This window comes from Equus caballus, chromosome X (assembly GCF_041296265.1).
Source record: "Equus caballus isolate H_3958 breed thoroughbred chromosome X, TB-T2T, whole genome shotgun sequence".
NCBI lineage: Eukaryota > Metazoa > Chordata > Mammalia > Perissodactyla > Equidae > Equus > Equus caballus.
The window spans coordinates 136,780,797-136,802,883 of NC_091715.1; the positions used below are offsets into that span (position 1 = coordinate 136,780,797).

The 22,087-nt window shown below is 35.3% G+C and overlaps 1 protein-coding gene across 1 annotated transcript in view; it reads right to left on the reverse strand.

Annotated features, from left to right (window-relative positions):
* Window positions 1-3,733: 3,733 nt before the first annotated feature.
* LOC138921798 (uncharacterized) overlaps window positions 3,734-22,087 on the reverse strand; it is a 44,415-nt gene continuing 26,061 nt past the window's right edge. The window contains exons 4-6 of the mRNA XM_070257157.1: window positions 13,120-13,234; window positions 10,934-11,115; window positions 3,734-4,272 (exon numbers count right to left, since the gene is read on the reverse strand). Of these exons, the coding sequence (XP_070113258.1) occupies window positions 13,134-13,234 (101 nt within the window). The 3' untranslated portion in view covers window positions 3,734-4,272; window positions 10,934-11,115; window positions 13,120-13,133. The remainder of the gene's footprint in view (window positions 4,273-10,933; window positions 11,116-13,119; window positions 13,235-22,087) is intronic.

Here is a 22,087-nt window from a genome sequence, read left to right on the forward strand (position 1 = left end):
TTATATTCATTATCTCTAATGCTCTTAGTAACATGCAAGATATATGTTAGGATCCCTATTTCTAAGATGAGAAAATGGATACTCCAAATAGTACAATCACTTGATCAAAATCATACTTGCTGGATTGAATGGTAGACTACAGTCCCCAGAGTCATATGTAGGACTATTATCCTTTCCTTCCAACTGGTGGCTTGCTAGAGCTGATATGTACTGCTGTGTAAGGGCCAATTGTTAAATTTTAGGGGATTTTCAAGCCATTGTTTAAAACTAAATTACATAAACCTACAATCAAATAAATCATATTTTAAAAAAGTAACAAGTACTCAATACTTATCACTTCCTAATTATTTTACTATTATCTGAGTTCTTGAGGTTATTACATCTGTTATACTTGTAAAACACAGTGGTGCACTGCTGTGTATCTCCTTCTAGCTCCCTACTCAATGATGTCATGTTCGTAGCTTGAAACCAGCCATGATAGGAGTATTTACACCATGAAAATCAGCAAATTCTACAGACTAGAGCTTGGATTATTGTTCTGGTGCTTTTCTAGACTTCATAAAGTGAGAAAGTGTTAATAATGCAGATTAAACTTAAAAGTGTTCTATGCCTGTAGCTATTATGTTGTGAATTGCAGAAATAAATGAGGGAATATTCTTCCAATATTCAAAAACTATCATCCAATTTAGCAAAACTTTACTCACGCGCTTGCCAGAATGAGTGATGTTTCAACATTCACCTTTGATGTTTCACTTTCATCTTACTTCTTAGTATAAATGAAAATACCAGCCAACATTTATGTCAGAACTATATTAATTCATCAATTGTGACCAGAATATGGAAGTGTGGCAAAAAATAATGAAAACATTCTTTGAGAATAACTTGACTATACAGAATTGACAATAAAATACAGTGAAGAGTACCATATATTTTATTAGTATTTGTAAATTGCATGCTACACAATCCTTAATATCATTAAAATTTATTAGAAATGTATGTATGTATGTATGTATGTATGTATACCACACACTTCTTTTTTTGGAGAGCTGGTTAAACACTTACCATACTGGAGTCGGCCCCAAGGCATGGTGGTTAAATTCAGCATGCTCTGCTTCTGTGGCCCAAGTTCACGGGTTCAGATACTGGGCACAGACCTACACCACTTGTCAGCCATGCTTTGATGGTGACCCACATATAAAGTGAACGAAAGTCAACATGGTTGTTAGCTGAGGACTAATATTCCTTAACAAAAAAACATATATACATATATATATTTACCAGATCACTAGAGCTTTCAACGTCATGATATTGTCAAAACTGAATGAAACTGCTTTTGCCAAAGTCATCAATTCCTAGTTGCTAAAATCAGTTCTTTTTTATTTGATTTCTTTGTAACATTTGGCACTTCAACAACTCTTTTTTTGTGTGAAATATTCTTAGCTTCCAGAACTCACTCCTTCTTTGCTATTATCATTGTTCAATCTAAGTTCCTTATTTTGATCTCTCTTCTCTTTTCTACTTTCTAAATATTGGTATTCCAAGGAGTTCTATCCTAAAGTCTCTACTCTTATAATAGTCACTCTTTGGGAAACCTCAAGTACTCACAAGGTTTAACAACTTATGGTTTGATAACTTGTAAATCTGTATTTCTGGCCTAGATATCTCTCTTAGCATTATATAGGCAAACGTGTAGACATCCGTAAGTGGATATCTTTTAGTAACTGCCGTAAACTGAAAGTTTGTGTCTCCCAAATTTCATATGTTGAAACCTAATTCCCAATGTGATGATTTTAGGAGGTAAGTACTTTGCGAGGTGATGAGTCCATGAGGGTGGTGCCCTCATGAATGAGATTAATGCCCTTATAAAAGAGGCCCCAGAGAGCTCCCTCACCCCTCCTACCCTGTGAGGACGCAGCAGAACGATAGCCATGTAGGAACCAGGAAGTTGGCCCTTACCAGACACCGAATCTGCTGGCACCTTGATCTTGGATTTTCCAGATCTGTGGATCTCCAAAACTGTGAGAAATACACTTCTGTTGGTTATAAGCCACCCAGCCTATGGTATTTTTGTCATAGCAGACCAAAGAGACTAAGACAGAAATCTTGCACTAAACACAGCCAAAACCCACTATGTTTTCTCTTGCAAATGTGCTCCTTCTTTGTTTTTTTCTAATCTGATTAATGACATTATGCAGCCATCCAAGAAATATGTGAGTCATCCTAGACATATCACTCAACTCCGATTTCAATCAATTACGAAGTCCCTTTATCCGGTACACCTCTCCTTTTCTTTCTAAACCTTAAGCTAATGTTCTAGTCAGGCTCCAACCATCTGTCTTGTGGACTATTGTAATAAGTTTCTAATTGTTCTCCTCACATGTACTTTTGCCCACCTATGATCAATCCAACAAACTGCTGCCAGAATTATATTTCTAAAATGTAAATGCAATCATATTATGCTCTTACATGAACTCCAACTTTCTATAGCAGAGTTTTTCAGTCTTTTTCACTGTAACCTTAAAGGAAGAGATACTTTGTTCATCAAGACCCAGTGTACGCACACATGCACGTACGCACATGAACCTGCACATGCATATACGCACACATGTACGTGCAATTGAAACTAAATGAAACAACAATGTACAAAACAACAGTTAACTTTCTTTTTTGTTTGCATTCTGCTATTTGGTACATACTATTTAACTTTTTTAAATTCTGGCTTACTACAGACCACTAAATTTATTTTATGACCTACTAAGTGAACCATCAGTTTGTAAAATACTGAAGTAGAAGAAAAAGAATCTGCGTCCATGAAGTATAGTACACAAAGCCTTTCAGGATCAAAAGTAAAACTAGAAAATGTTTTTAAATGAATGGTAATAAAATATAACATCAAAATTTGTTGTATGATTCTATAAATCTAAAGCTATTCTAAAATAAATTTTATCAAAATTTCGTTGCATATAATAGCTAAAGCAGTACTAAGAAATTTAAAGCAAAGGTGAGGCTTGACTAAAAACAGGCATGAGGATGCTTTTTGGAATGATGGTAATATTCTCTATCTTGAAAATTTAGGCTACACAGATGTCAAAATTCAAACCATACAAATTACCAAACCATAAGTTGTTAAACCTTGTGAGTACTTGAGATTGTCCAAAGAGTGAATATAGTAAGAGTAGAGACTTTAGGATAGAATTTATTGAGTTTGTCAAAATTCAACAAGTAATACTCCCAATATTTGCATATTTTATTATGCGTAAAATTTACCGCCGAAGGAAGAAAAGGAACTCTAAGGACATTTTCAACTATAGTGAAAGATCTGCATGCTCAAGTATTTAGGAAACATACTAATATATGCAACGAATATTTACTAATATATAATTTTGATATGCATCAAAATCTAAGATTATTGATAGATATGTGAGAAAGTAAGTGTAGTAAAATGTTAATGGTGGACTCTAGTTGATGGTTATATGGGCTTTCACATTCAAATTCTTGCAACTTTTTAATGTTTGAAATGCTTCTTCATAAAATGTTTAAAAAATCATCCTGTGTGAAAGAATATAAATACAAAAGAGTACAGACTGTAAGATTGCATTCCTATGCTATTCAAAAACAGTTAAAAGTTATCTATGGGGAGAAAAATGAGAACAGTTATTAACAATAGGGAGGGGAATGGACTGGTAGGTGTAAAAGGAAATGTTCTAGGGTAATAAAAACGCTCTACATGATGGTGGTTACATAGATATGTATATTTACTAAAATTCATCACATCCAAATAGTTAGAAGTAGGACAGACCACATTTTCTGATCATTATATCTGAACAATAGTACTTGTTGATTACAAAATGAAAAAAGCAAATATTTATCCCTCCTAGAAAATTTAAATGCAACAAAATTTTAAATCATCTACTAAACAGCTTGATTCACAGAGCAAATCACGACTGAAAATGTTGAAATCTCAGTAAATATTAACAATGAAAATGTTATATATAAAGGACTCTAAGATACACCTCCGTCAGAGCTCAGAAGTAAATTTATATGGAAATATTTATTAGTTAGGATAGTCTGATGGCTATAACAAATTGTCCACATGTATAATGGCTCAAACACAACAGAAATTCATCTCTTCCTCATGTAGAAGTACCATATGGGTGAAGAGCTCTTAGGGCTGTCCTCCTCTACGTAGTCGTTGGAGTTTCTGACTAATGGAGGGTCTGCCATATTGAATTTCTGGCTTTCAAGGTTTCCCTAGGTGTCATCTCCAACCACCTAGAAAGGCAAAAGATCAGAGAAGAATGGATAGTGAGGTTTTTTTTTTTTATGGTTCAGGCCTTAAAGTGGTACAACTCATTTGGCTCACATTCCATTAGCTAGAACTCAGTCACACAACTACACATAACTGCACCTCTAGAGAAGACAAGCTAAAGGAGTAGAGTCAACATTTATGAAAACAATCTTTAGTTAACAAGTGTTTATTGAGTGTCTACTGTTTACTGGGACCTGTGCTAGGAATTTGGGACTTAGTGATTAATATAAATGAGACACACTATACTCTCACAAACCTTAGAGTCTAATGAGAAAACAAGTAATTTTAATTATGTATGAGTTATGATATATTCATGCAATGGAATGTTTTCATCAGTGGAAGTAAATGAATTAGAGCAGTATTAACATATATATATCTTGAAAACATATTGCATAGTGAAAAACAAGTTGCATGAGGTTACCTTTTACATGATATATAAATATATATGTATTATTTATGAATCTTACATATCAGTAAGCTAATTAAGACATGTATGTGAGTGATAAATACCAAATTCAGGATAGTGGTCAGCACTGGGAAGGCAGAGGGATGAAAGAGGGCAGGGAATGTAATATGAAGGATGTTCTGGGGACTTTAATTGAATTTGTAATGCTTTATTTTTTTTTATTTTATGTATTTATTTTTGACAAATAAAAATTGCATATATTTAAGGTATACAATGTGATATTTTGATATATGTATACATTGTGAAATAATTACCACAATCAAACTAATTAACATCCATCACCTCTCATTTTTTGTGCGTGTATGATAAGGGCACTTGAGATCTACTCTCTTAGCAAATTTTGAGTATATAATATATTATTATTAACTATGGTTACCATTCCGTAAATTAGGTTTCCAGAACTTATTCATCTGATAGCTGAAAGTTTATACCCTTTGATCTGTATCCCCCCTTTTCCCCCACCCCCAACCTCTGGTAACACCACTCTACTGTTAGTACGAGTTTGACTTTTTTTCTCTCTCCCTTTTTTTTTTGTAATGCTCTATTCTTTACCTTAGACATGGGAACACAGTTGTTCATTATATTCTACTTTTCATGTTTCTGTATGTCTGAAATTTTCATAATGCAATGAAAATTCTGAATGCTCGTCAAAATAAAACAGTAGTCTTACGCACATATTCAGTAGTAAATTCATATACAAGTGCTTTTGTCATAATCATCACTAAATATTAATAGAAAGCTTTTTTTCAAGAGCGGGGGGAAGACACACCTTCACTATTCACTGGTCCAAGGAGTGACTGTGTTACACTGAATAGGGATGGAAAGTTTAATGGCTGGATCAGTGACTCTCGCATCTCCTGGACAAGAAATGGGCTCCTTATATGGCCACTCTGACCATCTTTACTTCTGCCTATTCAGATTATTTCCCTTTAAAGTGTCCCTCAATCCCATTGACAAATTAGTAAAGTTTTCTCCATGGCTGGAGCAGGGTGGGAGTTCCTGCTAACTTAGATGGCTATTACTTCTTGTGCTGGCCTTGGAGATTTAAGATTGATTGAGAGGCTGAGCAACCACAAGTCACTCCAAGATTTTTTTTCTGGAATTATAGATCAATTAAAACTAGCTGACAGCCTGACAATTCATTCTGGAGAGTTCTGTTTGATAGCAACTAATGCCAAAAGCACCACTGCATCAGGCTGTTTGAATCCCTAAGTGAGCAAATGGAAAAACCAAGGATATGCTAACCCCTTAGGACTTATTTTTCTTGCTGGATGCAAAGCTTTGTTCTCTTGCTCTCTGCTTAATGGCCTGGGCCTCACAGTTTGGATAAGAAAACCATTAGGCTGGGGAGTTGGATTGGGGGACATCTCTAATCTTCCTCAGGATGTAATGTTGGCTTCCACGCTGCATTCTGGCATACCCATTATCACTTATTTTTAATTAGTGGAGGTAGTAGTGCAGGAGGTACTTTGGAGAGGCCCTGAGTTTCTGGATCTTCTAGTTCCTCTGGCTCCTTTCAGATAACCCCGTTCAAACCAATATAGTGCATGTTTACCTAATCAGCACACCTATTTTAATTTTAGAAATTGGCTGCGGCAGAGAATTTGACTGCTTCAATTCAGCAAATTTCACGATTATAGAAATTTCAGCAGTCTCAATAACGCTGGCTAAAGTCAGAAAGGACTTCCTTAAGGTAATTTTCCCTGTCATTCATTCTAGATTTTCAGGTAAACAACCATGGATTGCAGTACTTAGTATTTGACATTATTTTATCTTTCAGTGCTCTGGCAAGAAATTTATGCCACACTGAAAATGAATACTTTGAAAATAAATTAGTAAAGAGGCTATTAATATAGGTGTGTTCAGGATTTAGGAAAACCAATGGAGAGTGTGGTATCCCAGGACTAACAACAACAGGTAGCTCTTATGACCCTTAGACCTAAAAGTACAAAGGGAAGGACCAGTTACTGAAACCTAGTAGGTAGATGTATGGAGAGGGCTGCCTGGGAGGACCTGTGGGCTTCCATAGAGGGACTCAACCATGGTAAGCTAACAGAGTGGGGAGCATGGAAATAAAAGCGCTGACCTCATTTTTCTTCTGTCCATCTATTTCCTCTCGTTGTCAGATCCTAACCAGACACCAAAGGTCAAGGGAAATTGCTGATGTAGTCCATATGGGTCAGCCTGCCATGGCACATAGCTGGGTAAAGAAGGGTGAAGGGTGGTTCTAAACGTCCAAATGTAAGATATCCAGCATGGCCCAATGTCTTGTAGTTTTTTTAAAGACTTTATGTTTTTAGAGCAGTTTTAGGTTCACTGCAAAATTGAGAGGAATATACAGAGATTTCCCTCTTACTCCGTGCCCCGACACCTGCATTCCTTATCAACATACTCCACCAGAGTGGGACATTTGTTACAACTGATGAATTTACATTAACACATCATAATCATGCAAAGTCCGTAGTTTACATTAGGGTTCGCTCTTGGTGTTGTACATTCTATGGATCTGGATAAATGTATGCTGACATATTTCCATAATTATACTGTCAGAGTATTTTCACTGCCCTAACGATCCTCCGTGCTACGCCTATTCATCCTTTCCACTGACTCCATCCTGGCAACCACTGATCTTTTTACTGTCTCCAAAGTTTTATCTTTTACAGAACATCATATAGTTGGAATCATACAGTATGTAGCCTTTTCTGATTAACTCCTTCACTTGGTAACATGCAGTTAAGTTTCCTCCGTATCTTTTTATGGCTTGATAGCTCATTTGTTTTTAGCACTGAATAGTGCTTGTAGTTTCTTACTAAAGATCAAGAGTAGCCTACACATTCTGATACAATGGCAGTTTCCTAGAACTCTCTCTTAAGCTTAAGCCACAGTGGTTACACATGCTGGATCTTATATTCTGGTTCAGATGGCCAATGGAAGATATTCACCCTACATTTCCTGAGATTATGTGTGATAATGCCAGAAAACCTAAAAGAGTCTGAATCATGCCTCATTGTCTTAATCCCAAATTTCTGAGAAAGTTGTTTTTTCAGGCCTACATTGGCTCAGGACCACATTAACTTTGATAAATCAACTGTTTCAGATTGGGGCACATACAAGCCTGCAAAACAGAAACACAGTTGCTTCGAGCCACCTCTTTAATCATGTGGATCAAAGGGTAGGGTAGACACTTCTATGGGATGAAAAGAAAACCGAATAGCTGTTCAATAGTGGTCATTATATTCATACATGTGATATATTCTCTCCTAATATACGCTATCATTATTATATAGTGAAATAATCTCTAGACTGAGCTTCATAAACTTTGTTTTAAATCACTACTCTGTGACTTACAAGCCATGTGTTATTCAATAAGTCACTAAACTCTCTGAAGCTCACTACCATTATCTCTAAAATTGGCTTGAATAGTACCTGCTCTAAATACCCATTGAATTTTCATTACCAACGAATTTTAAATATTAATAAATGAATGAAATTAGATAATGTATGCGAAAGCTCTCTCAGAAATTATAAGTTGATGTAATTTTAAGTTGCTTGCATTGTTTAAACACAATTTCCTCTGTTGTTCTTTTTCTGACTTTTCAAGTTAGATGCATAGGTCATTAATTTTCAGTTTTTCCTCCTCTTAAATATAGAATTAAATGCCATACATTTCACTTTAAATGTGACAGCTGAATCCCATGAGTTTGATATGGTTATTTTCATTATCGCTCAGCTCTAAATGTTTCCTAATTTCCATTTTTATATGTTCTTTTTTCCGTGAGTTTTTTAGATATGATCTTTTAAAATTCCAAATCTATGGATTTTTAAAATTTATCCTTTTCTTATTGGTTTCTAGCTCAATATCATTGTGGCCAGAGAATGGGGTCTGTATTCTTTGAAACATATCATGGTGGATTGTTACTTCTGTGGCTCCCAATGAACCACAGTTCCCTTTATTCATTCCCTTCTATAGTATCTCTACCTTATTGACTCTGGGCTTGGCCATGTGATAAGTTATGGACAATGGGACATTAGTAATCGTGATACAGGATGGAGCTTGATAAGCACTAGCAATTAGGGTTTGTCCTCTTGGATTATTCCTTCTGGGAACCCAACTACTGTGCTGTGAAAAGCCATGTGGAAAGGCCATGTGTTATGGTCATCCATTACTGTGTAACAATATGCTCCAGAATTTAGTGGCTTAAAACAGTAATTTCTTATTATATTGTGAGTTGGCTAGGTGGTTCTTCTGCTTGATGTGGTGGTGGCACCTGGGGTACTGGGGCAGCTGGAATGTCCAAAGTGGCTTCATTCATATGGCTGACAGATGTCTGGGAACACAGCTGGGGATGTTGGCCCGGGGCATTGTTTTTCTCCCATGTGGGCCTTCCCTAATGGTTGTTTGGGCTTCCACCCAGCTTGGCAGCTGGGTTCTAAAAGTGTTTCAAAAGGACACGGCATTACGTAGCAGCAGAACCAGTACTCCAAGGGGGAAAGGAGCAAACAGGAAAAGATAATAATGTATTTGAGAAACAAAGTTAAAAAAATCTAGCATTCTAGATACAGATTCTGCAGAAGGAAAAGTGTAAGAAGAGGGGGACTAATAATATACAATTAGTCTAATACATTTTTCTAAAACAGAGAAAGATATAAGCAATAGGAAACAAGAACACAAGAAGATGAAGAAAATCATATTAGTTAGCAAACATATAAAAACTGAAATTAACTGTGCAATACATGAGATAAAGAGCAGAATGGATATAACTGAGGAGGAAATCAGGAAATTTGTAGACCAGATTGAAGACATCTCATAGAAAGAAGAAGGAAAACGAAATAGGAACTATAAAAGAAAAGCTAAGAAAAATGGAGGTTAGAAGTAGGCAGCATGTCAGAAAGAGGAAAAAAATAGCAGAAAGCTTTGATGCAATAACAGAGATAAATTTCCCCAAATTAAAAGAAAGACATCAGAGTGAAAGACCTCATAAGGAGGCAATGTGGAAGAATAAGGAAAAGCCACACCCAGACACATTTAGAGGGGGAAATATTAATAGAAAATAGAAAAATAAAGAAAATATTTAAGGGAAGATCACATATAAAGGAACAAAAATCAAATTGACCTTAGATTTTTCAACAATAAAACTGGACTTATGAAAACAATGGTATAGGATTTTTGAAGTACAGAAGGAAAATAACTTAGAAGGAGACAATTAAGGGGAAGAGATAAACAAGATTAAGGTGAGCAAATATCTTGGCAAGACTCATTGATATTTAGAAATCTAAGAACAAGGAATAAAGGAGAGAAAATATATTCATAGTAACTCAGAATAAAATTTTTAGATAATATTTACATGATGGAAGTTGGGAGTAAAGGAGACCAACAAAATGTGCGATCATACTAAAGTTCCTGTTTTGTTAAAGGGGCAAGATAGATAGCGTTTTGAAAATAAGGTAACAAAGGATAAAGATGAAACAGAAAAATTATGGGACAAATGGAAATAATAAATTAAAATGATAGAAATAGGTCTAAATATATCAACAATTAGAATAAGTGCAAGTGGAATAAACTGGCCAGTTAAAAAACAAAGATTGATTAATTGAGAAAAGTGCATATATATGCAGTTTACTATAGTTACATTAAGTACAGGCAAAAGTTGAAAGCAAAATGATGGAAAAAGACATATGAAGCAGCTATAAATCTGAAGAAAGCTAGTGTAGCTATATTAATATTGTACAAAATAGATATTTAATACACACAAAAAGCATTATTAGAGATGGTAAAGGTCACCATACAAAGAGAAATGTTTACATTCAAGAAAAAGATCTAACAATGTTAAATATGCATGCATCTACTAAAATAGCCTTAATATTTATGAAGTAATATTTGTAGAACTGCAAAAATAAATTGTTGGAACCACCTTCCTTTTGAAGATTTCAGCACAACTCTCAATTCATAGGTGAATCAGAAAAATAAAACATAAAGGGGTATAGAGATATGACTGATACAATTAAGCTTCACCTAATGGATATTAGGATGTTGTATAATGGATATTAGGGTATTATATAATGGAAATAAGGATATATGTATATATGTGTGTAGGTAGGTAGGTATATATAGATAGATAGATAATAGATGATAATCTTCCAGCAAGTAGAAAACTCACATTTTCTCAAGCACACAAGGAACATGAAACATTAAACATGGGGCCAGCTCCATGGCCGAGTGGTTAAGTTCACGGGCTCCACTGCGGCGGCCCAGGGTTCGGATCCTGGGCACGGACATGGCACTGCTCGTCAGGCCACGTTGAGGCGGCGTCCCATATCCCACAACTAGAAGGACCTGCAACTAAAAATATACAATTATGTACGGGGGAGGGTATGGGAAGATAAAGCAGAAAAGAAAAAAAAAAAGGATTGGCAACAGTTGTTACCTCAGGTGCCAATCTTTAAAAAAAAAAAAAAATTAAACACTTACTAGGCCATACCATAAAGAAAGCCTCAACAAATTTAAAAAACTGAATCTCATACAAACCATGATCTCAGTTCTCACTTCAATTACGTGAGATGTTAATAAGAAAAAATATGCCCACCCATATTTGGACAATAAAATATATACTACCAAATAACTCATGGATTAACAAAGACATTTTAAAAAGCGTTTTAAGTAGAAATCCCTGCTTTCTATGAGTTCAAGTTCTCCTGTAATCATATGACCTTTCAAATAAAAGCCTCGTCCTTATTAAGACAGGAAAATTCCCCAAAACGACTTATTGCTGTAGATTTCTTTTCTCTCTTTTGATTTTATTCTTGGAGATTTCCCTAATTTAATTGTGAGTTCAGATATTCATTCAAAATGATGTTTTATTTTGCCCAGCATTTCTTCATGTGTTTTGGTTTATATTTCTTTTTAGCTGGATGGCTTTCAGGCTATCTAGTATGCCGTATTGCTGGAAACATAAGTCTATATTCTCTTTTCTTTGTTCTTATAAATCCATCTACCTTATTTCTTTCAAACCTAAGTTGATAGATGTAATGTTTTCATTAAAGATTATTTAACAGATACAGTATGTCTAATTATAAAAGCATATAATACTCTAAAAGATGTATTATAAGATTCAAAAAATGAAATTTAAAGATAAATGTTAAAACCAATTGAGAAAATACCAGCATTTTTCTGTCCATAACCATATGATGCTTAGTAATTCACATCTGATCTATTTCCTGCCTTCCCGATATTTTCTACATTTAGTCATATGTTATGTGCAGTTCCTGCCTCTGGCACATCTAGAAAGATGAACCAATTGGGATTTACAGTGCTATGACTGTGAATCAAATTACTTTGTCATTTGGACCAGAAAGTGAACAATAAACTCAGTGACAGTTAAGAAAACCAAAGACCTGACAGGTAACCAAACCTGCTCTCCTCCTCAGCGCGTGGAGCTTGTGTCCCAGGTTATAAATGTCAAAACATCCTGCCCAGGATGTAGATGGTAAACACATGCTTGACCCTGAATCTGGCAATAGACTAGATGTCAAGGACATTTTTTTTTATGTTTATGGTGTGATATGTCTTGTTTATTTGAAAAAGCACCTCTCAGAGTTACCAAAGCAAAGAGAATTTGCCTGTGATAATAATACAATCCAAAATGATCTGAAGTTAAATTTTTACCCATTCTTTGTTTTCTTTCATTATTAGAGTGTAAGTTACCTCGCTGAATGAACTGCCTCTGAAACCAATACATTTTAATCATTTCTTTCTCTATTTCCCTGCCTCATCCTGGTGTCTCCGGTGTCTTGTATGCTCTGTATCTTTGCAGCTGTCTTCCGAATGTCTTTTCTCACATCTGTACGTTGATAGAGTGACAGCTGGCTGAGCTGTAGCTTATGAGTATAAAGCAAGAAATTATCTCTCCTCTTTGACCTGACAGAGTCCTGTGTACATTGATATTAAGGAAATTAAAAGTGATTTTTAAGCTTCAACAAAATAGAACAATTCTGTGTCTTTTACCCTTGGATATGGAGTATAATATGTGGTTTCCAGACTTTAAATAAATGTTCTAAGTTTCTCCTTCATAAAATGTGCTCTTTACTATGCTCACTCTTAAGAAGTCAGCATAGAAATATCTATTATTTTCAATTTATTGAATTTTAGAAGTGAAAATAATCTCATGTATCTCATTTAATATCATCACATGTGTAGGTAGGCAGTGCAAAAGCTCAGTTTCATTTCACTAAAGTTTTCTAGCACAAAGCATTCCATAGCTTCATTTCTCACCAACCTATTGCTTATCCTTAACACTCTAGCCCAAGTGGCCTATGGATTTCTTTTATCAGTTACCAAAATACTCACCCTATCCCTTATCCCTATATTAGCCTGTCAGTTCTTGGTGGCAGCAAAACTGTCTTCATCCTTAATCTTCCATGGTGTCTAGCCTTTCTTGCAAATAGTAGGTGTTCGGTAAGTGCTGAAATAAATTAAACATACTTAAAATTCTACTTTAGATGACATTTATTTTTGTTTCATAGAGAATAATATTGCCACACATTACTTCCATAGAAATCTAATTAATTCAAATTTCATCTTTTATATTCTTGTTCTTCTATTCTCTTTTCTTTACGAATATGAAACTGAAACTTCAGACAGGTCTAGAAGCCTAGTTCTAATAAGGTAGATGCCTGTAACTGATCTCTGATTTAATCTGTTTCACAGTGTCTTATACTAGCTCCCTCTCTTATAAGGTGAGCGAATGGAGATGAATGTTCAAGGACAAGATGCATTAATACCCTAATGTAATTGATTTAAAAGTGGCTGCATCAAGCCAGCAGGCTGGCATGGAGTCAGGATTTCTTCATGCCTCTCAGAACAATTAGAGGTTGCCACATGAGACCTCCCCCAAACAACAACAAAAAGATGAGGGAGAGGGTACTCAGGTTTAGCTCCTTGAAAGACGATGGAGTCTGAATCCTGATTACACAATATCATTGACAATTGTGTGGCCTTGTGTGGCCAGAGGAGCTGCACTTCCAAGTGGGAAATTGCTACTGTGTCTCTTTCTCTATGTAGTCATGGTGGACCAGTTAATTTGTTGTAAATTTTACTTATATTAAAGGAACTTGTATCATGTGCCTCTGGGTTGATATTACTGCCACCCTTGTGATACTTGTCTATGTCTTAGCTGTTCTATTTAATTTAAAAGCATGATTATTGGAATATGAGTAATATTTTTGTAAAGAAACCCAATACCTTATGCAAACAAATGGGTGCTGTCGTTTTTTGAACTCCTCTTCAGGAATTTATCTAAAATCACATTTCCTCTAAATAATACCTCTACTTTGCTTTAACTTTCTTATTTTCTACGGTGTGCTGATGATACCGCCATTGCTACTTATAACTGTATGACCTTGGGTAAGTTACTTAGTCTCTTGTGAACATCTTTTATAATCAACTAAATTGAAATAATGGCACATACTTAATGCTGAGCCATGTAGCCTGAGTTTTAAGGAAATGATATTCAAATATTTATAGAAAAGGTTCTACAATCAGATAGTCCAGAAGGGAATATGGAATCTAAAAGAGATTTCCCGGAGACTAATTAGGCGTCTCTTGCAGTATTCCAGGAGAGATGTGATAAGGGCCTGAAATAAGTAATGGCTGCAGGGATGAAGAGAAAGGGGCAGATTCCAGACATATGGGATAAATGTCATGGTCGTGGTTGGGGACGAGAGGGAGAAGAATCTAGGATCACTGCCAAATTTCTGATTTGGGTCACTGGATGGATGGTTATATCGTTAACCAAGATAGAGAACATTGTGAGAGAGGAAACAATGAGTTCAATTTTTTCAATATCTAATATTTATTGAATTATTATATGTCAGACCCTAAGTTAAGTGCTTTGGGGGGAATATCTCATTTAATACACATAAATTTCTTAGGAGGTTAGTGACATAATTATCCTCATTTCCAAATAAAGAAACTAATGCTTAGAGAAGTTAAATAATTTGCCCACATCAGAAAGCAAATGAGTTGTGTAGCCAAGCACAAAACTACATCTGCCCAATTCTAGAGCGAATTCTCTTAACTATTACTAGTGCAGCATGTGCTGGCTCAATCAATGGTGGAGACTGCCTTTGTTTATTTTTAAATGTGTCCAGATTTCTTATTATAAAGTTAACACATCCATATTCCTCTTGTATAATCTTTACATCTTTATTGAAGAAATTTTCTAAGATTGTGATTGCAAAATATACAAAACATTGAATTCTATTTTCTTTACTGAATGTATCTCAATGATGGTCATGGTCCTGCCATGATCTCCAGTCACTGAACCCTTGGGATCCTGGGAAATTGAGTGCCTTTAGGTAAGTATGTGAGGCAAGCTCAAATACATGGACCTAAACCCTACCCTCAGCCATTGCTGCTCTACAGCTCTGGCTTCTATCAGCAGCCCGCCTTGCCCCAGGTACTATAGTCTATGCTGGGAAGCCACTGTTACCCTCTGCCTCCATTCTTACTCTAGAGGTTATGTGACTTCAGTTTTAAATTTGCAGTTTGTGGTACTTGTGGGAAAACTAAGAAGAGATGGTTACTGAGCAATTATAAATATGAGTCTAGAAGTCAGGAGAAATTTCTGGGATCGAGACAGATTTTACAGAAGGATCAGTATATACGTGGTGCTTTCAGACACAGATGCTGATAATATCACCCAGGAGCCATGTATGAAGTTATGCAAATGCAGGCAAAAACCACGGGTCACAGTGATATTTAAAGGATATGTAGAAGATGCAGAGTCTACAAAGTATATTGAGACAGATACATATCTGTGTGGGCTAGCTGGCAAATACATTATACTCAGATATTTCAGAGAGTGCAAGTAACTGGGTCGAAAAACCTAAAGAAATTTTTAACAGGGACTGGTTTGCATTTCCATTCAAAAAGTCAGATATGCACAGGTGCAAGAGGAGGGAAGTCTTGTTTATTACAGTTTGGTATTGAAAAGACCCAGCAGGATTGGGATTAGTTGACTGCAATCTCAATGCCTAGGGTATAACACAATCCATCTGATCAAAACTGATTTTCCAAAATAGCTTTATTTCTTCCCTCCTTTATCTTGCAAGGCCATTTCTCTTAAAATTAGCAGTTGGCTCTTTGGCTCTTCAGGATGCAAAGTGTGTATCACTTCATCTGCTATTTTTGCTAGCTTCTGCTTTAAGATTCCTGTAATTGTCATTTCATAATATCTGTATCCTCCAGTATCCAAGATTTTCCTCAGTTCATAGTAAAATAACTTGGCTTATATACCTTATGTCATTTTCTTTCTTAGCCATTTTAGTATTTTTTTATCCTCAAAAGTTAGTCTAACTCAACATTGGATTCATTATACCCAGACTCCTTTGCTTCAGTAACTTGGATCTAATAGTCAGTTGTCAAGCTGGGATGAATGTCTCAAACTAGTACATTTCTTTGGCCTGCTACTAAGCTCTGGCTGGGCTGGCTTGCAAACATTTGAACTTTTCACTCAACACGTTTCTGGGCAATTGAAAAAATGTATTAGTAAGCCCAATAGAGACTAAAGACATCAGAAGTTGGAGCCTTGGGAAGTTGATCATTATCCCTTTGTAAATCCATCCTAAAATCCGTCTCCCAATTATCCTCTTTGGATTGCTTTACTTTCACAATTTCTCCAAGTAATGTCATCTTTCTTTTTGTTCTTTCTATATTACTAACTTGACCCTGACAGTCTAGACTTTTCTCATTTATTTATTTATGGTAATTCTCAAACATCTTTGTCTGCATCTGCCTGTTCTCTCTGGAAACTGTATTAAATTCTGTATATATTCATTTCATTTTTATAAATTTACTACTGCTGCTATAACTATTATAATTACTACCTCTACAGCAGTGATCACTGTCACTCACCTCAGCAAGAGTCTCAGATATTACTCTTTCACTTGATCCTGTGATTGCTGTAGGCTCTTGAACATATATGTATGCTTCTAAAATATGTAACATTCTTTTCTCCATCAGTATTTTAATTTGTGTAAATGGTATTGTGTATAGATTCCATTATCTTCTTTAATTCTTTCACTCAACCATACAATTTTAAAATATATCCATGTTGCTATGTTTGCCTAGGTCATTGCTTCTCACTGCTACACAGTATTACATAGTATGCATCCATCACTTTTTACTGTTCCTTTTACAAAAATGATGAATTAACACCATGTTTCTGCTCCTTTTTACAATAAGGTTTATTGAAAGAGATGTTTATACTTGTCTCACTTCTTCACCTCTCATTCTGTCTTGAACACAGAACAATCAGAGTCTTGTCCCCAAAGCTGCACTGTAAGATGACACTGAAAACACATTTGTCAAGGTCTCCAATGAATTCTGAGTTGCCAAATCCAGCTGTCATTTTTTAGTTGTCATCTTACTTAACTTTTCAGCTGCGTGATATAGTCTGCTTCTTCAACATACTCTACCACTTTCCACTTCATTCATTGGAATCCAGCTACATGTGTTACATTGTTGTTCCACAAACACGTTAAGCCTGATTCAATATCGTCATCTTTGTTTTTGGTGGCTCTTCTGCCTGAGACCCTCTTATCTCTAGATAGATTCATACGTCACTCATTTCCTCCATTAATTAGTACCTGCTCAGGGCAGCTGTGTCACTGTCATTCTCTCTTCCCTTACTGTACTTTATGTTAACTCAGAAGACTTAGTATTACGTGAAATCTCATTATATCATTACTATATTTGGTTTATTGTTTGTCTCTCCTCACTAGAATGTAAGCTCTCTGAGGGCAGTGATTTTTTTCTTTTTCTTTCACAGCTGTATTGCCCTTGTCTAGCACAATGCTTGGCTCATAGTAGATTCTGAGTAAATTTTAGTTGAATTAATAACTGAATCATGTCACATGAAATGGTCTTGAAATTTATGTAAGAAACACATTTTTTGCTCAATTTTTTGTTTGCTATTTTAATAGTGATAGTAGAAAAGAGGCAAACCTGACAATAGAATTATGATTGGCAGTTACCATGGCCAATCATTTCTGTCTAATGTCATGTCATGGGTCCCTTCAAAATAAACAATGAGATAGAAATTATAGGAACCAATATATATAAGTCAGTTAGATATTTTTTTCTTCTGCCCCTTTATCTTCTACCTTAAATAATATTAAACAGCATTCAGATGTTATGCAGACATTATTCAGATAGTTTTGGCCCTCTCCTTGTGAGATTTTTCTATTTTCCCATTGATTATATAGTTCTATGCTTCCTACAAGGAGTGGAGAGGGCTGGAAGACACAAAGGATTTTAGTCCCTGAAATTTCTATCTTATTGCTTGTTTTGAAGGAACTAGAATTAGGTCTAACCAAAAAAGTGAGTTATCCTTGAATTTGGTAAGTGCCTAAAACAGCTATAAACTTGTAAAAGACTATAAAACATTCATTACATGGTAAATGTAACAAAAATTTTACATACATAAAAAATAATTCTTTCTCCTATCAAAGCCTCTAATATTTAAAACAATTTACAAACAATATATGTGCCTTAAAAATAATAGCCTTATTGTATATATCAAATTACAAACACAAAGAAGAAACTTGGTGTTTCATAAATATCTAATTCTATACTTTAACAGATATTATTGCTTCCTCTATAAAGAAATAGCAACAATCAGTTCATTATGAATTATTAGAGGACAAGATGACCAGATTGACCTCTATTCTCGAAGACCTACTAAACCATATCTGGAGAACACAAACTAGTAATTATGTCACTTGGTATTGCCATTTGTACTCCAAAATTAAGCTGTCTCATTGTTTCAGCCCTTGTTATACTAAATGCCATTTGTTCTTGAAACAGATGGGCCTTTGCTAATTAAGAAAACTGCTCCGGTTCATTAAAGAAATAGCAAACAACTAAATGAAGTGTCAGTTCTTAGGGTCACTCAATGTACAAAGCTTGATCACATTACTCATTTGTTCCGTCTTCCTCTGAAACATTGACTTAAACTAATGATTTACCATATATTAGTTTTAAATGCTGCAATTGCAAAAACCACAGCATACCAAAAGTCTTAAGTATATGCAATATTATTTTGGGGGTAAATATTTCATAAGACTTTTAGACTCCTAAAAAGATGATATATAAAAGTGTTATTCATACTTGGAAGAGACCTTAGGGATCTTTTAGTTCAGTGTGTTTCAATCACCCAGTTGTTCAATACTTTTTGAGTTCCCTCTTCTTGCTAGGATTTGTGCTAAATGCTCATGATGCTGATATTAATAGGACTATCCTTGTCCTCAAGCTTTCAAAGTCTATTTGGGGACAGAGATACATATAAGGTAATCATAATACAATATCTTATTTTGCCATTGAAATGTATAAGAAGTTTTCTAAGTGCAGAGAGAAAAAAACACCTAACTCTAACAGTGTGTAGGATGGCTAGATAAAGTTTCTGTGGAAGAGATAATATTGCTGGTATAGAGGAAAGGTTTTTATTTTTGTATGTTTTTCTTGCTGCAACTTTGAATTCCATTTTACTGCTGTCTCCTGCTAGCAGTTTTTATTTGTTACTCATTGATTTTCTATGTAGATGAGAATATTATGTGATAATGATAACTTTATACCTTCCTTTCCAATGTTTATCACTCATTTCTTATTTTTTATTTTATTGTATTAGATAAGAAATTCAGAACTTTAATGTGTTCTGTATTCTATTCTATTTGATAATGAATAGAAATTGTATTCGCTAAATCCCAGTTAGGATATAGAAAGTCCAAAGAGATTGTCTTCACCCTATCAAGGAGGAAAACCTAGATAATATACACACCCATAAATTTTAGAAAACCCATCATAAAGCTGAGAATGTCTCAAGGAACTAAATACATAGATTTCAAGCCCTTTCTAGGTGATAAGAGAACTGCTGCTGCTTCCATCCCTGACAGATTGGGAAGAGGAAGAAAAATCCATTAGATGAGGGTGAGTAGAAAAGTAAAAACCTTTTAATAAATATTTAATGGCTGCATATGGCCTGGAGTTATAGGATACAATTCTTAAGATCCCCTGCCTCAGAGCAGGTCTGCATCTACCTACCAACTCTTTCCTATGGACCTTCAACAAGATCACAGGCCCAGTCCATCGAAGACTGAGTGGAGGCAGGAGTGCTGAGAAAGAACCCCCACTGAGGCACACATAGGGCATTCACTCAAAAGCCAAAGCCTGAAGATATGACAGGAGAGCCAGCTCTTCATCAAGGTCACTGTAATGGCCCTCCAAAGGTGTGGGGCAAGGCAGCACAGAAGAGATCACACAAGAAGCAGAATTCCAGGGGCAAGACTGAAGAGCAAAGAAAATTCTAAGGTAACTCAATCATTGTCAGCCAAGCTGCAAAGCAGAGTGATTTCCCATGGATCTGAAGGCTGGTGACTGCAGTATTAAGCATAAAGTGTTTTCTGGAGTCTTGCTGATGCTTTGATCTCCTGTGAAGGGGAAGTTCTGACCCTACCATTGAAATAATTGAAATCAATGGTGAAATAAATCTAACTGAAATTGAAGAAAAAGTCCATGCTCAGGACAACTATAGATTAGATTGACTCAACTCCCCACCTCCAACACGTTAGTGATCCAACAGAAGAAGGGATATGACTTTTTCCTGGGATAAATATTATTTACTTTAGATTCTACTCTTCTTTTATATACAACATCTAGCACACAATAAATTATGAGAAATGTTAAGAAGCAATAAATTATAACCCATGATCAAGAGTGGAAATAGTCAATAGAAGCAGACCTAGAGATTGTCTATGATAAATATTTGGGTATTTGTTTGAAAAAGGTGGGCAATGTATGGTAACATATGAAGAATTTAACCAAGGAGATGGAAAGTCTTAAAAAAATCTTCAAAATGAAAGTGTTAGGATTAGAAAATATACCGTCATAAATAGAGAACTTATACAATGGGATTAATAACAAACTGGACACAGTATAACAAATATTGTTATATACTACAACGGAAACTATCACACGTCTGGTAGATATGTAAAATAGTACAACGATTTTGGATAATTATTTGTCAGTCTCTTACAAAAACATGCATCTGTACTATGAGCCAGTATTTCCACCCCTGGGTATTTACCAAGAGAAATTAAAACATAGAACCACAAAAAGAGACTTCCATAAGAATACTAATAGCATCGTGTTTCATAACAGTGCAAAGTGGAGAACAACCCAAATGTAAATCAATTAAGGAATGGATAAACCAAGTGTGGCATAGTCATATTAAAAATTGCAACTTAAAAATAAGTAGGAGTGAACTGTTCCATGTGACACATGGATTAATCTCAAAAACATTATGCTGAGTAAAGCCAGACAGAAAAAAGTACATACTGTGTTTTCCCATTTATATAAATTCTAAAAGAGACAAATCTAATCTATATTGATAGAAATTAGAAAGTGGTTGCCAATGAGAATTGATGGGAAGAGAACACAAAAGAACTTTCTGGGGTGAAGGAAATATCCTATATATTTTGGGGGGATGGATATGTGGGATTATAAATCTTAACAAGAATTGGACACTTAAGATCTATGCATTTCATTGTATGTAATTTACATCTCAATCGTAAAATATATATTCTTAGAGTTGAAGTTATGTAACAAAGAAACACCAACATATAGTGGTTTATATAAAACCAAAGTTTATTTTTCTCTCGTGTAACAGTTCAGCTGTTCTGACCTGGAGGAGCTACTTGGCTCAAAGTAGTCAGTCAGGGAATAATCTTCATATATTCCTTTTGTTCTGACATTCCCTAAAATTGTCTTCAACTGCATGGTCAAAGCAGGGTTGCTGCTATGTCCAAGTTCTAGTTCATGGGTAGAGAAAAACACTCCAGGGAAGTTCATTTTCTTTAATTTAATATGACCTGGATTTCAAGCACATGACTTCTACTCCCATTCCAAAAGCCCAAAATTAGTCACATGGCCACTCCTAGCTGAAAACTCATCATCTGAAAGTTAAGGCAAGGGAGCTGAAAGAGGATTAAGGAAAGAGAAGATAAAATATAGTCACCTACAAGAGTAGGAAAGTAAACTGGGGAAGATAGTGTGGCTTCAGGTAGCATTGAAGGCTCACTTGAGGTTTGTGATTAGGAATTTCAAGTCAGACCAGTTAAAACAGAGTTGTCCTGTTTCTAACCATGCTCAGCTCCACCGTACACATATGGAATGGCCTGAGAGTTGTATTCACTCGGGTGGCTTTGCTAAAGGAGTACAATGAAGTGTGGGAGGAGCAAGGGAATTGTGAGTGTGTGCA